Source organism: Salvia miltiorrhiza, chromosome 5 (assembly GCF_028751815.1).
Source record: "Salvia miltiorrhiza cultivar Shanhuang (shh) chromosome 5, IMPLAD_Smil_shh, whole genome shotgun sequence".
Taxonomy (NCBI): Eukaryota; Viridiplantae; Streptophyta; class Magnoliopsida; order Lamiales; family Lamiaceae; genus Salvia; species Salvia miltiorrhiza.
The window spans coordinates 47965197-47980987 of NC_080391.1; the positions used below are offsets into that span (position 1 = coordinate 47965197).

At 39.2% G+C, this 15791-nt stretch overlaps 1 protein-coding gene across 6 annotated transcripts; it reads right to left on the reverse strand.

The window, feature by feature from the left end:
* Positions 1 to 3714: 3714 nt before the first annotated feature.
* Positions 3715 to 8168, reverse strand: LOC130987086 (probable methyltransferase PMT20). 6 transcript variants are annotated; one of them, XM_057910689.1, is made up of 8 exons: positions 7832 to 8168; positions 6559 to 6844; positions 6316 to 6464; positions 6030 to 6225; positions 5637 to 5847; positions 4493 to 5168; positions 4320 to 4397; positions 3715 to 4190 (listed from the first exon to the last, which is right to left on the reverse strand). In XM_057910689.1, the coding sequence occupies exons 2-8, from the start codon at positions 6820 to 6822 to the stop codon at positions 3968 to 3970; spliced, it is 1797 nt and encodes a 598-aa protein (XP_057766672.1). In that variant the 5' UTR covers positions 6823 to 6844; positions 7832 to 8168; the 3' UTR covers positions 3715 to 3967. The 6 variants fall into 6 exon arrangements, with proteins under 6 accessions (XP_057766672.1, XP_057766671.1, XP_057766676.1 ...); XM_057910688.1 differs by lacking the exon at positions 7832 to 8168 and adding an exon at positions 7095 to 7242; XM_057910693.1 differs by lacking the exon at positions 7832 to 8168 and adding an exon at positions 7099 to 7226.
* Positions 8169 to 15791: the final 7623 nt, after the last annotated feature.

The window sequence follows — 15791 nt, forward strand, 5'->3', positions numbered from 1 at the left end:
AAATCAAGGTGTTCCTTGATTATACTCCTCAGATCCTGTTGATCTTGAGTGTTCATCAGGATAGGTCTGAACCTTACGAACTCATGCTCCTTTCTAGTTTTAACTTTCAAGGTGGCTTTGAGCTGGTTCTTGTCCCACCACGCCAAAAAATCCTCGTGATAACACTTCTGGATTCTCCTTTTGACATCGGCTATGGACACCTGTTCTTCTTCCTTAATATGTTTATGTGATATCAAGGAAACTTTGAGGATCTGTGTTTCTTCCTTGGAGAGATCTGGGAATCCCTCGGCTCTGCATTTGAGCAGAACATCTCTGAATCTCCGTTGATCCTTCATTTGTGGTCTCTGAATCTCCGTTGATCCTTCATTTGTGGTCTCCGGAGCCTGCCCTCATCACCACGCTTGCTGCGGAATTTGATTGGCATCGAGCGATTAAAAGTTCCTTCAAACATTTGCACAATGATTTTGTGGTCACAATTGGTTGTGAACACAAGCCGTTTAGCTTCATTGTCCTGTGTATACCTTTTGAAGGTTTGCAGAAAATTGTTTCCAAATAGAATATCTGCACCTGTATCGTGGAAATAGATGGGTGGAGTCTTAACCTTGTACCAAGGTGTTTGTCCTGCTCCGCCGATCAGTATTTCTGCCTGCTTTACTCCTTTTGATAAGAGTAAAATTTTATTTGAGAAATCCCTTCCCGCAATTCGAGGTAGTTCTTCTTCCACTTCTGTTGGAAAGACTCCTCGTTTTGTTGTACAGATTCCTGCTCCTGAATCGATATAAGCAGCAAAATATTCCGTTTTAAACTTCTCGTATAACATCCCTACAGGGATGTAGATCGAGAATGGACTCGTCATTGGATCAGAAACCGATTTTCGCCAATTGTGATCTCCACTCCACTTGCTTTCCTTGACCATTGGATCAAGGAAATTTCGTCCTAAGATAAGGATGTCAGCTTCTTGTCCGGCTTTGTCTTCGACCTGGATCTCAAAGCCTCCAATCTCCAGAATCCCGATATATCGATTGCTTTTTGGATTTGCCAAATAATACGTGTTGCAAGGAAATTGATTTTTCCTTTCGGTTGTATCAATCTTTGTGGAAACATTTCTCCATCCTTCGGGGCATTTAAGTTTCACTCTTATGCCTAGAGCTGATGCTTCCTGAATCGTCTTTCTCTCGTAGGAGTGAGATAAACTTCTTTCTAAGGACCTTGAGGTCAGCCTATCTCCTTGGAACGATAGCCTTGGTGCTCCCAATCTGAAACTTTGATTATGTTTCAGCACCTGCTTATCTCCCACTTGGATGTCAATTTCCCTTATTTGGGGAATTTCCACAGGAGGACCACCCACTAAAAGAAAAACGACAAAAGTGGGTAGATGCAGACAAATTACCTACTGGCAGAAAAGGCGAAAGTTGATGATCCTACAAAAGCTCCACTCACCAAAAGGCATAAAACAAGGCTGAGTGGAAGGAAAAGCAGTTGGCCCCTACCAACAATTATTGCAAAATAATAAAAGGAAGGTTCAGCTCCATGTGAAGACACTACATAGTGTCGGCAATCATGACCGACAAAAGAAGGTGGCAGTCGCAATCCATGAGTTGGCCTCGAGGGAGAAGAATCCAAGGCCAACTACCAAGACTTATAGAGGGGATTCGACCTCTATAAAAACTGAAGTTCTGGGGAGAAGAGATCATCGAAAACAATCACAACTTCACACAACACACTCTCTCTCTAGAAATCTATCTCTGTAATATTTATATTTTTAGTTTTCAAAGTTTTAGTTTTAAAGTTTTTTAGTTCTTTTAATTTTATATATACAAGTATTAAGCTACTAATGAGTAGCTAAACAAGTTGTCTCCTCCCTTAGGGAGATATTATGAAATAAATTAAATATCTTATAATTCCTCTTTAAACGCTTTGCTTTACTCAACTTTCCGGTTTAGTAAAAATTTTCTTTCATTTTCCAACAAAATACTTTACGTCGGAACTTAGTGAATGAGGATGCAACCATCCCTTGCGAGCGCGTGGTTGGACGGAGCCTTGGGGACAGACTGTCCGTAAAACACAACAAGAACTAACTCCTGAAGAAGACCATTCGACTAAAGGTATAATGTTGGTTTATGTTTAGAATAATTTTGTATTGTTACGGAAACATGTTGGGCCATTACCTGAAAATTTATAATAATAAGGAATTCAACAGGGTATTTCAGTCTTGAAATTTTATTTTGAGGAAATTGTGAATTTAGGTGTTAATGGAGGGGTTGGTTTCTAATTATTCAAAAATTGGTATGACAAAATTGCTACAATCAAAGAGTTGATGTAGTTTTTGGCACCTTTGAAAATTCATGTTAAAAATCAAAATAGGCCTAAAGTTGGTGCATTTATATACCAATAACCCTTATTCATTTTAGAACTCTTTAGGTTAAACATAATTTTTTAAGTGAATTTTATATTAATATAAATTTATATATATATATACATATATATATTTTCAAATACGATTTAGATTTATTAAATTTTTAGTATGTTTTCAAACGTAATCGTTATTGATTCTCTTTAAAATATACTCCCTCCGTCCCGCGAGTCTTGACACGTTTGGGTTCAGCACGGGAATTAAAGAGTTGTAGATTAGTGTTTTAAGTGTGTAATTAATAGAGTATAAAATTGATAAAGTAGGAGAAAGAAGGTAATAAAAGTGATAAAGTAGGAGAGATAATATAATAAAGGTGATAAAGTAGGCGAGAAAAGGTAATAATTATGACCCAAAAAGGAAACGTGTCAAGATTCGTGGGACGGCCCAAAAAGAAAAATGTGTCAAGATTCGTGGGACGGAGGGAGTAACATAAAAATAAATTGAAGAGTTTAATTTTGTAGTAGCATGTCTATTCAAATTTACTTAAATCATATACTCCACATTTTATTTTTGAAAATGAATGACACGTTCAACTCTTTATTTTTTTCCGCTAACCCATTGATAAAAATTATTTTTCCAATAAAATACACAAATAAAAATTTTGATACATATGAAAATAAATATTGTCATGTTTATTCAAATTACATGGCACGTATGCACTTACGACTCACGGATGAAATCATTTTTCAGATAATTTTTTTCTTATGAAAGTCGAAACCCCATCTAAAATATTGCAACATCATTATTCAATATTATAAAATTAAACTTAATAAATTGACCATTTTTATTATGAAAACGAATCCTGTTTTTTCGCAAAATCAATTCTTCAGATGTTGTATAGGAACTTTATTTTAGAATTTGTATTTAAACAAAATGACTACATAAATATGATTAAATATGCAGTCAAAAAATATACTATTAAACTATATGCAAACAAATAGTTTTGAACATCTTAGAATATTACTGGTGAATTTATATATTTGTACACATTATCAATGAAAATCAATTAATTGGTAATTGAAAATACAAAATTGAAAATTTATATATTTTCGAATTCATATTTTTTATTGAAATTATGTCGTTGATAATTTCAATTTTTTATTTAGATTTATATCAACATTTATTTATTTTTAAATTATATATATTTAGTATTCATATTTATTTATTTAAAATATCATTCAGTTTCGATACTGATCGTGCATCGCACGAGTGGGCGTGTGCTAGTAAAATATGACAGTGCAGTTCTACACACGTCGAAACATCATAACCAAAAACAGAATGGAAAAATAATCGAAACGAAGTTTACCTCGAATAGCAGGCTTCTGATTTCTCTGGTTATATAAAAGTGAAATTGTTTCAATCAAATGAGCACTCCTGTCCTGATTCCCAATCCCATCTTCCACTCCTTTACTTTTTTCTCAGTCTTGAAATAGTTAGTCAAGCCTCGATTTGAAGTTGTGATAATTATGGGAAGCAAAAAAACAAAACTGATATAGATCTTACTACTTATGGCTTCTACAACATATCTGATTTATACACTAAAAAACATGTAATTTACCTAGAACTTTTGATGGAGGAGTACCACAGTTTCTTCTGGCAAATCAATATCTTCTCATTTACGTCGCCACGTTCATTGCTTTCCTTCCGGCAACCCCATCTCATCCCTTTACCTATGGTGGCGATAGCATCCACGAAATACGCCGACTCCCTCATTATGGCGAACCCATTCGGACGTAGAATGCGGTCCATCTCCAGCAGGACATACTTCATCTCACACCTGCACAACAATGTAACTACTCGTGTCACTATCCACCCAATTAGGCTTCATCAAAATCCCCAAATATGAACCAGATCGTGCCTCAACTGACAGTGAATGCGCCATGGGGATGACATAATATACGTTTACCTGTGGCTTTCAGCGGTGAAGAGGCCGTCTAGATGAAGGAGGTCGTACGTTCGGGGATACGTGGAGAAAGCCTCGCACCTAAAAAGATGAGAAATAGTCAGCATTATATTCCAATCCGATAGTAGGACTCAAAAAAATGTCTAAGAATGGCACATTTTTTAGTTCAGGTTTACCAGTCGTGATAGGTTCCAATGAGGCCACGGTCGTAGACAACTGGCAGTGTGTTTGTCGCGTACGAGGAAACGATGTTCATAACCCATAGGGGATCATCAATCAACGCAGCAGCAAAACCTCCATACACAGTGTTCATGTCCATGACATTTCTGATCTTATTGGTTCCTAACGAAGGTAGCAGTTTCTTGTAGTGCTTCGCCCGTGTCTCCCATTTGCTTGCATCACGCTTGAAAGCAGACCTACTGCCGCCACGGACATCACCAACGCGCTCTGGATATGCATGCAAGCGCTCAGGCCATTTCACTAACGAGCCCAGTGCTATTGCCTTGTGCTTTTGGTCAGGTGCTACGAGACAAGGCCTCATTGGGGTGTACCAGGCTGAATCAGGTTCAGTGCCATCATCACACTTACGTGGGTAGTTATTGGGGGCGTCAAGCTTTTGATAGCAGCTGTTGTTTGATAGCTTCTGCCAAACAGCAATATCGCCTTTCTGATCGTACAACTTGAAACACATTGAGGTTAGCAACTCTTGCAGTTGTTGATAATTTGATCTCTGCTCTTCAATAGTTGAATTCCATCCCCTTGATCGTCTCCGATAGTTAATTGGGGGGCCAGAGAGCACCCAGAAACCCCCAGGGCGAAGAATACGATGTATTTCTAGGAGGTATATTCCACCTGATGGTGATGATTGCAATGGTTAGACTATAAAGAAGGTGCAGCCATACCATAAAACATTCAAATTTTAGTGTTTTATACAACACAAGGCAGCTTATGTTGGTGTTCAACACACTACTATCTCTAGGCAAACTTGTGTCCATCCACCCAAATTAGGGTTCACCAACCCTCAATTAGGGTTTAGTAAACCCCAATTAGGTATACCAATCCTCAATTAGTGCCAATGCAAACATGCATCCGGATGCACCAGAATGAGCCTTCTATCACTAAATATGTTAGGCAAGTCTTCCATGAGTACAATTTTACAAAAAATTAGCCTTGCAAAACGCCAGAAGTTCAGAAGGTCGGACATATTTTCACAAGCTTCATTCCCCTAAAGTCCGAAAGAGAACAATATATTTTTTGGGGAACCAACACAAAGGAAACAAGTTAAAGAGTAAACATGCTCTGTTTTGAGGGTGTAAGTACCGTATTCAGTCCACGGAATAAGGCATCTCGAGCAATGTGCCATGTCAAATGAGTTTGAAGGAAAAGGAAGTCGCTGCGTTGAGATGATTCCCAGCATTGCAGGGATTCCACGTTCTAGCGCAAATTGAACTTGAGCCTCATGGTTATCTCTTGGAGCAAGAGAGACTGTCAAAATCCCGCGGTCCAGCAAATCTCCTCCCCAACTAGCCACCTGAAAAAAATCAAGAGGTGAAGTTTAATACTACGAGGCAGTTATCTACATATTTAACCTGTTGAGTGAAACAAGGCAATAATCAAGCATAGTGGCTCCTGCACCCACACAGGAAAAGATAATATGATCATCTCATGTTGCAAAAATAGACTTATCAATCTAGATCATAACCTTGGACTCACCCCACATCCTGTATCAATGGCTGTCCGGACAGTTCCATTCTTCATTGCTGGAATCAAATCTTGCATCAAATCAACATAGTGACTAACACCTTTTGGGAACATAGTACCACCTCCGGGGAAGAAAAACTTCTCCCCTTCTTTTCTCAGCCAATGTTGATTTGATTTTTGTTTATTAATCCAATCATATGGAACATTCCTGAGGCAGCCCAACCATTTAACCATCAAGATTCTTGAACAGCGCTAGACTACTATAGAATCGTAACTCTTGCACGAAATGTTCGTTTACCTATACCAACATACATCCCTGCTCTTTGGCCACCTTATTGGCGACTTGTATCCATCAGGTGGGGGAACTAAGCACTCCTTCCTCTCCAACACCGGAGGGCAATGGCGCTCCAGAAACGAAAGACGAGGGCGTTGGTATCGCTTCCATCTCTACAGCATTGCAATAATCTCATTTCATAAGCCACGCTAGGAATATCATACAAAAAAGGGCCCTCAACCAAGATATGAGTGAAACAGAGATCACCTTCGGGTCAGTGCATGGTGTGTAATCCTGAAAACTCGATTCACATTCAGGAAACGTAACAGCTTTGATTTGGAAAGGCAATATAGCTACTGTGTTCGAAGATTGAATCACATTGCCAATATCCAGCATGCCATATCTGTAATTTTGTGAACAAAAAATCCCACCAAGATAGAATGATATCCCACTCAGCACAAGAAGCACTAGTGCCGTTGATACCGTCCTAGAACTCTTATCTGGTTGATTTTTCCCCTCTTCAGGTTTCATATTGTTGGGCTCTTTCTACAATCTGCGGATATAAAGATGAGTTGAATGCTAGTAGATCAGATAAATAATTTATTTTATTTTTGAAAAAATATGAGATCAAAAATTCATCATATCTGAGAAACCAACATCCCCAGATTATGTTAAACAAAAATAAAGCAAAAAGGATATATTACAATTACATCAGATAATTAACAAGTTGCACCATGTAACACATCTCTGAAAAATATGTTAAAAAGACACCAAATACAGCAGGAAATGGAAGCAGCAATTACCGACTCTAAGCATAAAAACTAGAAGCTCAAAGGGTTTCAAAGGGTGGTTCTATCTTGATGCATAGAGAGAGAGAACAGGGACTTATGAAGATGCCATTATTAACAGACTTTATGAACTTTGAAAAACCATAATCTCCGACATAACACTGTGTCAGTCTACCTTTATAAATTCACATGATAATGGGCCCAATACTTTTATGACTTTTCTGCTGACTGTTGAGTGAGGACCCTCTTCACCACTAAAGTCATAAAAAGATACAGCAAAAGTAAATAAATTCAATCAATCTCACCTAACCATGGCTATGCAAAGACCGCTGTTAGATATTCAAATAACTGCAGAAACAAATTCACCTCAGAAAATCAAAAGAAGTTCAACTTCTCTTACAGATTAAGAAAGGCATTCGAGTTATTTCTGGAAAGCACATCTCTCAAATAGATGAACAAGAAAATGATGAATTTCTAGATCATTTTGGATTAAAACATACTATAAATTTGAGTCTTTGTTTCGAACTATAACCTCAACCAAAATGCTTGCTTCAGAATAATGAAATTTTTTAAAACGAAAACAAAGACCCTCACCTAAATCTGATCTACTTGTCCCAAATAACCACAGCAATTTTGCGGAGTTGGCTCAAAATATCAAAACATAAAAGAAAATCACAGAAATCCGCAAAGTAGAATCAGAGTATCAGAGTAGTAAATAAAGTGAATGAGGAGAAAATTAAATTGCATCTCACCCTATTAAACGATTCACTACCCAAATACATACAGACATGTAAAGTATGCCCACGTTCGTGTGTCTGTGAAATATGACCGACTCTCTCACTCTCTGCCCCTTGTTGAGTGAGCTGCTAGTTGGTTCCTTTGTGAAAATGATGGAACGTGAAGCAAGGGAATTTTTGGAAAAAATCGACTGTGCGAGTGCGAGTGCGAGTGCGACAGTGGGGAAATCCAATGGAAAAGGGCAGAATTAATTAAGATTTATTGGTGTACAACAGATTTTTCAATCGTGATTTTACTGTTGTTACTGAATCTAATTGCTGTTTTGGCATTGATGAATGATGATGTTCTTTTCTTTTGTTTATCTTCTTGTCTTTTATTGGGAGTGTTTATTACTCATATTTGGGTTAATTGCAATATCACTTTGCTCATTTTTTTGATTTGCAACACAACTTTTAATTTTTGATACAGTAATATATCGCATTTACAAATATTAAAATATAACATTGTTATTTTTATTATAAATAATACTCTCTATCCGTCTCATTATAAATGTTTCACTATCCATGATGAGATTTCATAATACAAATGTCTCATTTTTTTTTGATAATATATTTTCCCTCTATACCTAATATTTAAACAATTTTCATCAATCTATTTTATCTACTTTCTGCATATTTATTAATTTTTCGTGCCCAAAAGTAATGGAACGGAAGGAGTATAAAGTTAAAAAAGCATAAATAAAGAATTTAGATATAAAAACATTATAGTTCTTGGATGAAACTTTGTGTGTGTACTGTTTCCTATGAAGTGATTGTTAATGGCAGTGCAGTTGGCCCTATCGTTCCAGGGAGAGGGCTTCGCCAGGGCGACCCGTTATCCCCCTATCTCTTTATCTTGTGCGCTGAGGGTCTCTCGGCTATGGTTCGGCATGAGACTGCTAGAGGCAGCCTCCATGGACTTCAAATAGGTCGCGGTGGACCTGCTATCTCACATCTCCTCTTCGCCGATGATTGTATGTTCTTCTGTCGAGCTTCTATGACGGAGTGCACTCTCCTTAAACAAGTTCTTGGGGCCTATGAAGTAGCATCTGGACAAGCCATTAATTTCCAGAAGTCCGGAATCTTCTTTAGCTCTAATGTTGATGAAGCTGCCCGCAATAACATCTCTACTTCTCTCGGGGTTTTCTCGCCCCTGAATACGGGGCGCTACTTGGGCCGGAAGAAGAAGGAGATCTTCAGTTATCTCCGAGAACGTTTGTGGAACCGTATACAGGGATGGAACGGCAAGAAACTTTCAAAAGCTGGGAAAGAAATACTTATAAAAGGAGTCGCCCAAGCTATCCCGTCTTTCTGCATGGGTGTTTTCTCCCTCCCGACTGGCCTCACGGATGAGTTAGAACGTATGATGAACTCTTTTTGGTGGGGTAATAAGGGAGGTTCAGGCAAAGGTGTCAACTGGGTGAAGTGGGAGCGGCTCTGTATTGACAAGAAGATTGGCGGTATGGGATTTCGGAGTTTGCAGTTACTCAATATTGCTATGTTGGGTAAGACAGGGTGGAGGTTAATTGACGATCCGGATGCCTTGGTTTGCAAGGTCCTCAAGGCCAAATACTTCCCACGGGGAGACTTTCTTACTGCCAAAGTCGGGCACAGCCCTAGCTTCTCTTGGCGGAGTATCTGTTCAGCGCAAGACTTAGTCCGGAGGGGAGTTCGTTGGCGTGTTGGAAATGGCACCCAAATCCGAGTCTTTGAAGACCCTTGGCTCCGAAAGGATGATTCCTTTCGTGTCTCTAGCCCTTGCCCAACAGAACTTGTGGGTTTAAGGGTGAGTGATCTCTTGAATACTGAAATGAGCAGCTGGGACCTGGACACTCTGCACTTTCTCTTTAATGACGATGAGGCTCGGCATATCGCTAGCATTCATGTCCTGCCTAACCCTAGGCCGGATAAGCTCATCTGGCACTTCTCTGATAACGGACGGTATTCGGTCAAAACGGCGTACAAACTTGCAAGCTCTCTCACGCTCGACAACACCTATAGGGTCGATGGTCATTGGAGCAGCCTATGGAAGCTTAACATTCCTCCAAAAGTCAAGAACTTTCTTTGGCGAGCTGTGAGGAATAACTTGCCAACCAAGGAGAAGCTTCTTTCCCGAGGGATCACGGTTGGTGGCGAGTGTCCTTTGTGTCGGAGTGGGTTTGAAAACTCTTGGCATACCTTCTTCCAATGCCCTTTTGCCGAAGAATGCTGGAGAATGAGTAATTTGCAGAGGTATATTGATGACATCGCCGAGCTGTAACAACCCGCTCTTTTATTATATTTAAATCCAGTAATACGATAATTATTATTTCATCTTTCAGTAAATCAAGCTCAGTAATTATTTATGATTTAAATTCAGCTTATGACACTGAATTATTTTCTAATTGAAACAGGATTATTATTTTATTTCTAAGCCAGTTAGCTTCGCGTGAGTAAAACCACGATGAGAATTATTGAGTAAGCCAATAATTATTCAGTTCAGATTCATAACTGACTTAGTTAAGTCATGTTAATTATTAATCACAATAGAATTAATTTTCTATTTTTTTATTATTATTATTTCTTGAGTCGTGAATTTATTTCGGCTTGTGAAGAATTAAATCTACGATATTAATTTAGATATTATTCCGTGTATTAAATCTAGCACGCCATGCTCCCTCAGCCACTCTATTCACCCATGCCTTAGCTTCTCTTTTTCCACTCCTACATAGTCAAAAATTTCAGCAAGCAAATCTCAAATGTCAGCAGGCAAATCTAATCACTTTAATTTTTCAACCACGCCTCTACAATTCAGCTGCACTATTCACCATCTTTTCACACTGATCAGCCTCTCCTTAGTTCAGTATTTACCTCCTTTAAAAGCCATCCTCATTACCTAAAATCTTTAGCAGCTGCAAAGGATTTTAAACGGTAAAGATCTCTTTCTCCCCTTATTTCTCTTGAATCAACAAGAACAAGCTCTTAACCATTTTCTGCAAATCTTTTCTGCAGAAACAAGATCACCATACATAACATAGCAGAACATCAACCTGATTTCCTCTACAGAATACTAATCGGTAATTTCATTGTTTCAATAAACTTTTATTTCATCACACAAGCTACTTCATTCATAGCTTATGCAGAAACCCAACAATATGCCTCTCACAGATCATTTTATTCTCAAATCAAACACCAAACTTCTGTTAAACAAAAAAAAAAAACACACGCCCATACATAATCTGATGTCCTCAACAATTTCATTTGTTTAAACTCAACAAAATTGACAGCAAATTAGAAGCAAGAAGTAGAATAAGACTTTGTTGCAGAAAAGAAAACAAATTTCTATAGATTGGGAATTTAGGAGCTGAACTAGGGGGTAAGCTAAGAGAAGATAATAAGGAGATGTGGCGACTGTATGATGGTGGTCGGCGAAGCCGCAGGCGGCGCCGCTGCTGTCATGGCAGCGCTACCGCTGGCGCTGTCCGGCCGTAGAAACATGGGAGAGAGGAGATGAGGGGCGACGCCGAGCTGGATCAGGAGGCGGCAGGCGTGACGGCGGCAATCGTCGTGGCTGTCCGCCGGAGCGTGGTAGGCGAGAGGAGGAAAACGAGAGGGAGAGAGTAGTGGCTGTCGGAGCTCTGCAACTCCAGGCCGCGACTCCAGCGAACAGCAGCAGTCGGCGGCGACTCCAGGAGAAGCAACAGCCGCTCCAGACGGCGGCAATGGCTCCCAGTCGACGGTGCTCGCCGGAATCCAGTTGCAGCGGCGGCGGATTCCTCGGCTGGATACAGACCGAGAACTTTGAGAGAGAGCCGAGTGTTTTTGATAAAAGAGAGAGAAAGCTTTGATAATTTTGAGAGAAAAAAAAAGATGTGTGCATGTGTTTTGTTTTGAATAAAGAGAGAGAGATGATGTTGAAGCCTCGGTTTTGCTAAATAAAAGAGAGGGAGAAGATTTTGCTTTAATAAAAGAAAATGGATATGTTGATGGCATGAATTATTAAGAGTGAGGAAGTGTTATATATTTTAATATAAGGAGAGAGAGGGAACCGAGATAGTGGGAGAGAAAGAGGAAAATGTTAACTTTAATAAAAGATAAAAGATAGAGAGAGATTTGATGAAGATATAAAGTGTGTGTGTGTATGTGCGGTGAATTGAGAGAGAGAGGGAGAGTTAAATAAAAAAAAATGTGTGTGCATGAATGATTGTTGAAAGAAAAAGGGAGTGAGGTTGGACCGGGTTTGGGCCGGGTTTGAGCCGGTTTGGGCCGGATTTTTGGGCTTTCTCTTTGGGCCTAGTTTATTTTATTTGTTGGGCCGGAGATTAATTCAATTGGGCTTTGCTTATTTTATTTCCATTGGGCTAATATATATATTGTTTGGACTCTATTATTTTTATAAATGGCCTCTTATTATTTATTTTGATTGGGCTTCAATTAATTGTTAATAATGAATTTATTATTTTTTTTAATTGAACTCCTACTATTTAATTGATTAAGTTCAATGAAATTTATTTAGTTAAGCCCAATGAGATTTATTAATTTAGGCCCCATTATTAATCCTAATTATTTTTAATTAGTGATAAATTTTTAAGACTTACTAATCATTAATTAGTAAGTAAATTAGATTATTTTAAGATGAGTAGATTATTAAAGATTAATAATCCGTCCTCATAAGACGAGCTTTAATTCCTTAAATAGGATTAGCATCTCATAATTTAATTAAAGGAATATGAGTCATGCATAATCATTTTACGCATCCTCATTTATTGAGATTTTTCGAGAATTAGAATCTTATTTTATTTTCTCGGATTAAAGGTCAAGCACCAGAGTTAGAGCTAAATCGTGAGTCTGCTATTCAGGTGGGCTTTCTTACGTATAAACAAAAACCATATAGTAGAATTGTTAAGACTTTATGCTTATGAATTTAAATGATATTGTCAATGCCTAAATGCTTTATGTTTTATTATTAATTGCCTATCTGATGTTAATCGAATTCGGATTCTGGATGGGACCGCAAATCCCTTCGGAATTAGTGTACACCCTTGTGATCGTGAGTCATCTAGCGGGTTGGCCGATCACAGTGTCCGCAGAGGGAGGCCTCCCTCTCGGCACGAGTTACTGATATGGTGATTAATGATATAAAATACCTGCGCGGGTTATTGATGAAAGAAATGATATTATGTTTGGTAAATACGAGTCTTTAAAGGAAAACCCTCGTATATTACTACTGTTGAAAGGCTTGACAATAAAATATTATGCATGTATGTAAATTTCGGCAAGTGTCCACTAAGTACTTTTGTACTTAGCCCTGCATGTATTTTTAAATGTGCAGGTTGAGCTGTGATCGAGGATGTAGTGTGCAAGCGGAGCTTTTGTCAATTTAGGACGAGAACCTCAGAGTGGAGTATATGTCTTCATACATATACTCAAGTTATTGTTATTCCGCTGCAAACACTGATTTCAATAAAGACATTATGTTATCTTGTCAAACAATATGTATTATTTAATAATGTACTCAAACTCGTTGAGTACCTCTTTTGAATAATATTATGTACGGTTCCTTTTGACCTTCGATAAATTCTAGTTAATTTCAATTGTTTTCCTTATTCAAGTCGAGTCATCAAAAAGCTAAACATGCCCCTTTTCTAATCCCGCTCCTAATTCCCCTCCCTTAGTCGCGATTTTCCCGAATTTGCTATCCTTAGCAAGTGCGGTCGTGACAGAATGGTATCAGAGCATTTCTTTTGCTCTGAGTACTAATCATTCCTTCTAAGTTGAGTCTAGATTAAGTAAGTAAATACATTTTGAACTAGTTGACAAAAGCTTGGCACTACATCTCGTCACGCTCAACGGAGGTTATGGTAAGTGCTTTCAAGTTTTAATTAAGTTAATTTCTTGAAATGTATGAAGCATGAATAAGTATGACTATTGTATGAATCACAAGAACTTAGAACTGTTAAGTTATATATGCTCACTCTCACGACGGAACATAGAAGAGAACTTAGGGAGATGCCTTAACTTTTTCTTCATGTTACGATGACATCGACAATGACGGTCGAAATAGAGAAAGAAGAATCACACGAAGGGTCGCATGATGAAACCACGAGCATGAAGATTGAGCAGCGTAACGAACGCCAATAGTACGTTGATGGCATGGGCATAGCTTAAATATTCGAGTGTTTTTCTACGATGAGATCTCGAATTAACTTGGCCTTTTTAACTTATTTTGTTGAAACTTTTAGTGCTCGTTGCTAGATCTAAGAGTATATCATCATCGCATAACAAGCCCTAAGTTCGGTAAACAACGACACTAGAACTATATGATAGTCGAATTGGTAATCTGTGATTAAGTATTAAGAACCTGTATGGCTTGTGTAAATGCTAGATTTAGATGATGAGGTGTTTTTGCACGTTATGGTTATTGAACCGAACTTGTTTTCCGATTTTAGATATTTAGAACCTTATCGCCTTAAGTTACTTGTCGTGTGCTACTTTTGACGATAGAATTTCCTTTGTTAGATGGCGAGGACTATTTTCACCCGACGACGACCACTGCCCCCATGGGCTAGTCCAGAGGAGGTCGAGCGGTCCTACCGCACCTATGCTCCATGTCACGGGGATAACCTCGGACAGTTCCTCGCAGGTTTTCACAGACACTGGGTCGAGGCGAGTGCACATGGAGTATCAGGGTATGACGGTATCCTGAGGTTGATTTTACTATTACCTTTCGAGTGGCAAGGATAGGCTAGGCTGATCTCTGCCCATTACATCTTTCGCCGGGAGGATTATCACGACCTCGTGGGAGACTTCCCTAGCTTTATTGCGGAGCTTCAGATCTGTTTCACTTTGTGGGGCCGTGCCCCTCTAGGGCCCTACATCCTTCCGGGAGACTACGTACAGGTGGGGACGCCTTTGCCAGCGGAGACACCCGCTACTGCCCCTGAGTCTCCGATGGCCTTGCCACGAGATTCTCCACCACGTGCCTCAGTTCTAGGGCGCCGTGGTAGGCACGATGACGAGGCAGGCCCTTCTCGTCCACGAGCTCGTAGGGATTTCCCATCGCCTCCTAACTTAGCGATCCGAGCTACTGCTACTCCACCACCACTGATACCTACGGTAGACGCAAGGTGTGAGGCTTCCATGGCAGATGTCGACAGGGTCATGGCCAACATGAGAGAGTTCCTAGATAGGGACAATTACCCTATGCAAGAGGAGGACCCCGAGGAGGATCCAGAGGAGGACCCCGAGGAGGATCCAGAAGAGGACCCCCTGGCGTCACCGAGGAACAGTCGTACCGCGACTCAGAGTTCACAAATTTGATAGTTTTAGCTTGTGGATGTACTCCGGAAACGATAATTCGTTCCAATGACTATGATTTTATTTATGTTGTTTCTAGCTAGCATTAGTACGGAAATGTTGGTCTCTAGGACGTTCCGTGAATAAAAAAAAAAAAAAAAAAAACCCTTTTGTGATTGCTTAACTAGTAAGCCGGTACATCATAGGGAGTACTAGATAGACTTTACTTACATTTTGGGTTGACGATGTAAAAGCCCTCGATGAGGCAATATTCCATGAGATAAAAATGACCCTAGCATGGGCTTTCTACGACGATCTCGTGTATGTTTTATGTTTCTCTACGGGTTTTATTCTTCACGAGTCAGTTAAGAATATAGTAATTTTGAATAATGTGACTTGTGCATGCAACGGTTCCTGTTATATTTTAGTTTTGGAGTTATGATAAGTAAAATTTGACAAACAGTTCTTTATAAATTGCCTTAGAGACTCCTGTATAGAATGCGTTAAAATGGGTGTTTGTATTGTACAGAATGCCGCCTAAACGAGGTCGCCCCGCTAGGAGGAACATTAACAACAATGGAAATCGTGATGAAATACCTGAGGGACGGCGAAACGACAGGGAACCTACCCCACCCCCTCCACCCCCTGCTAGAAGGACTGA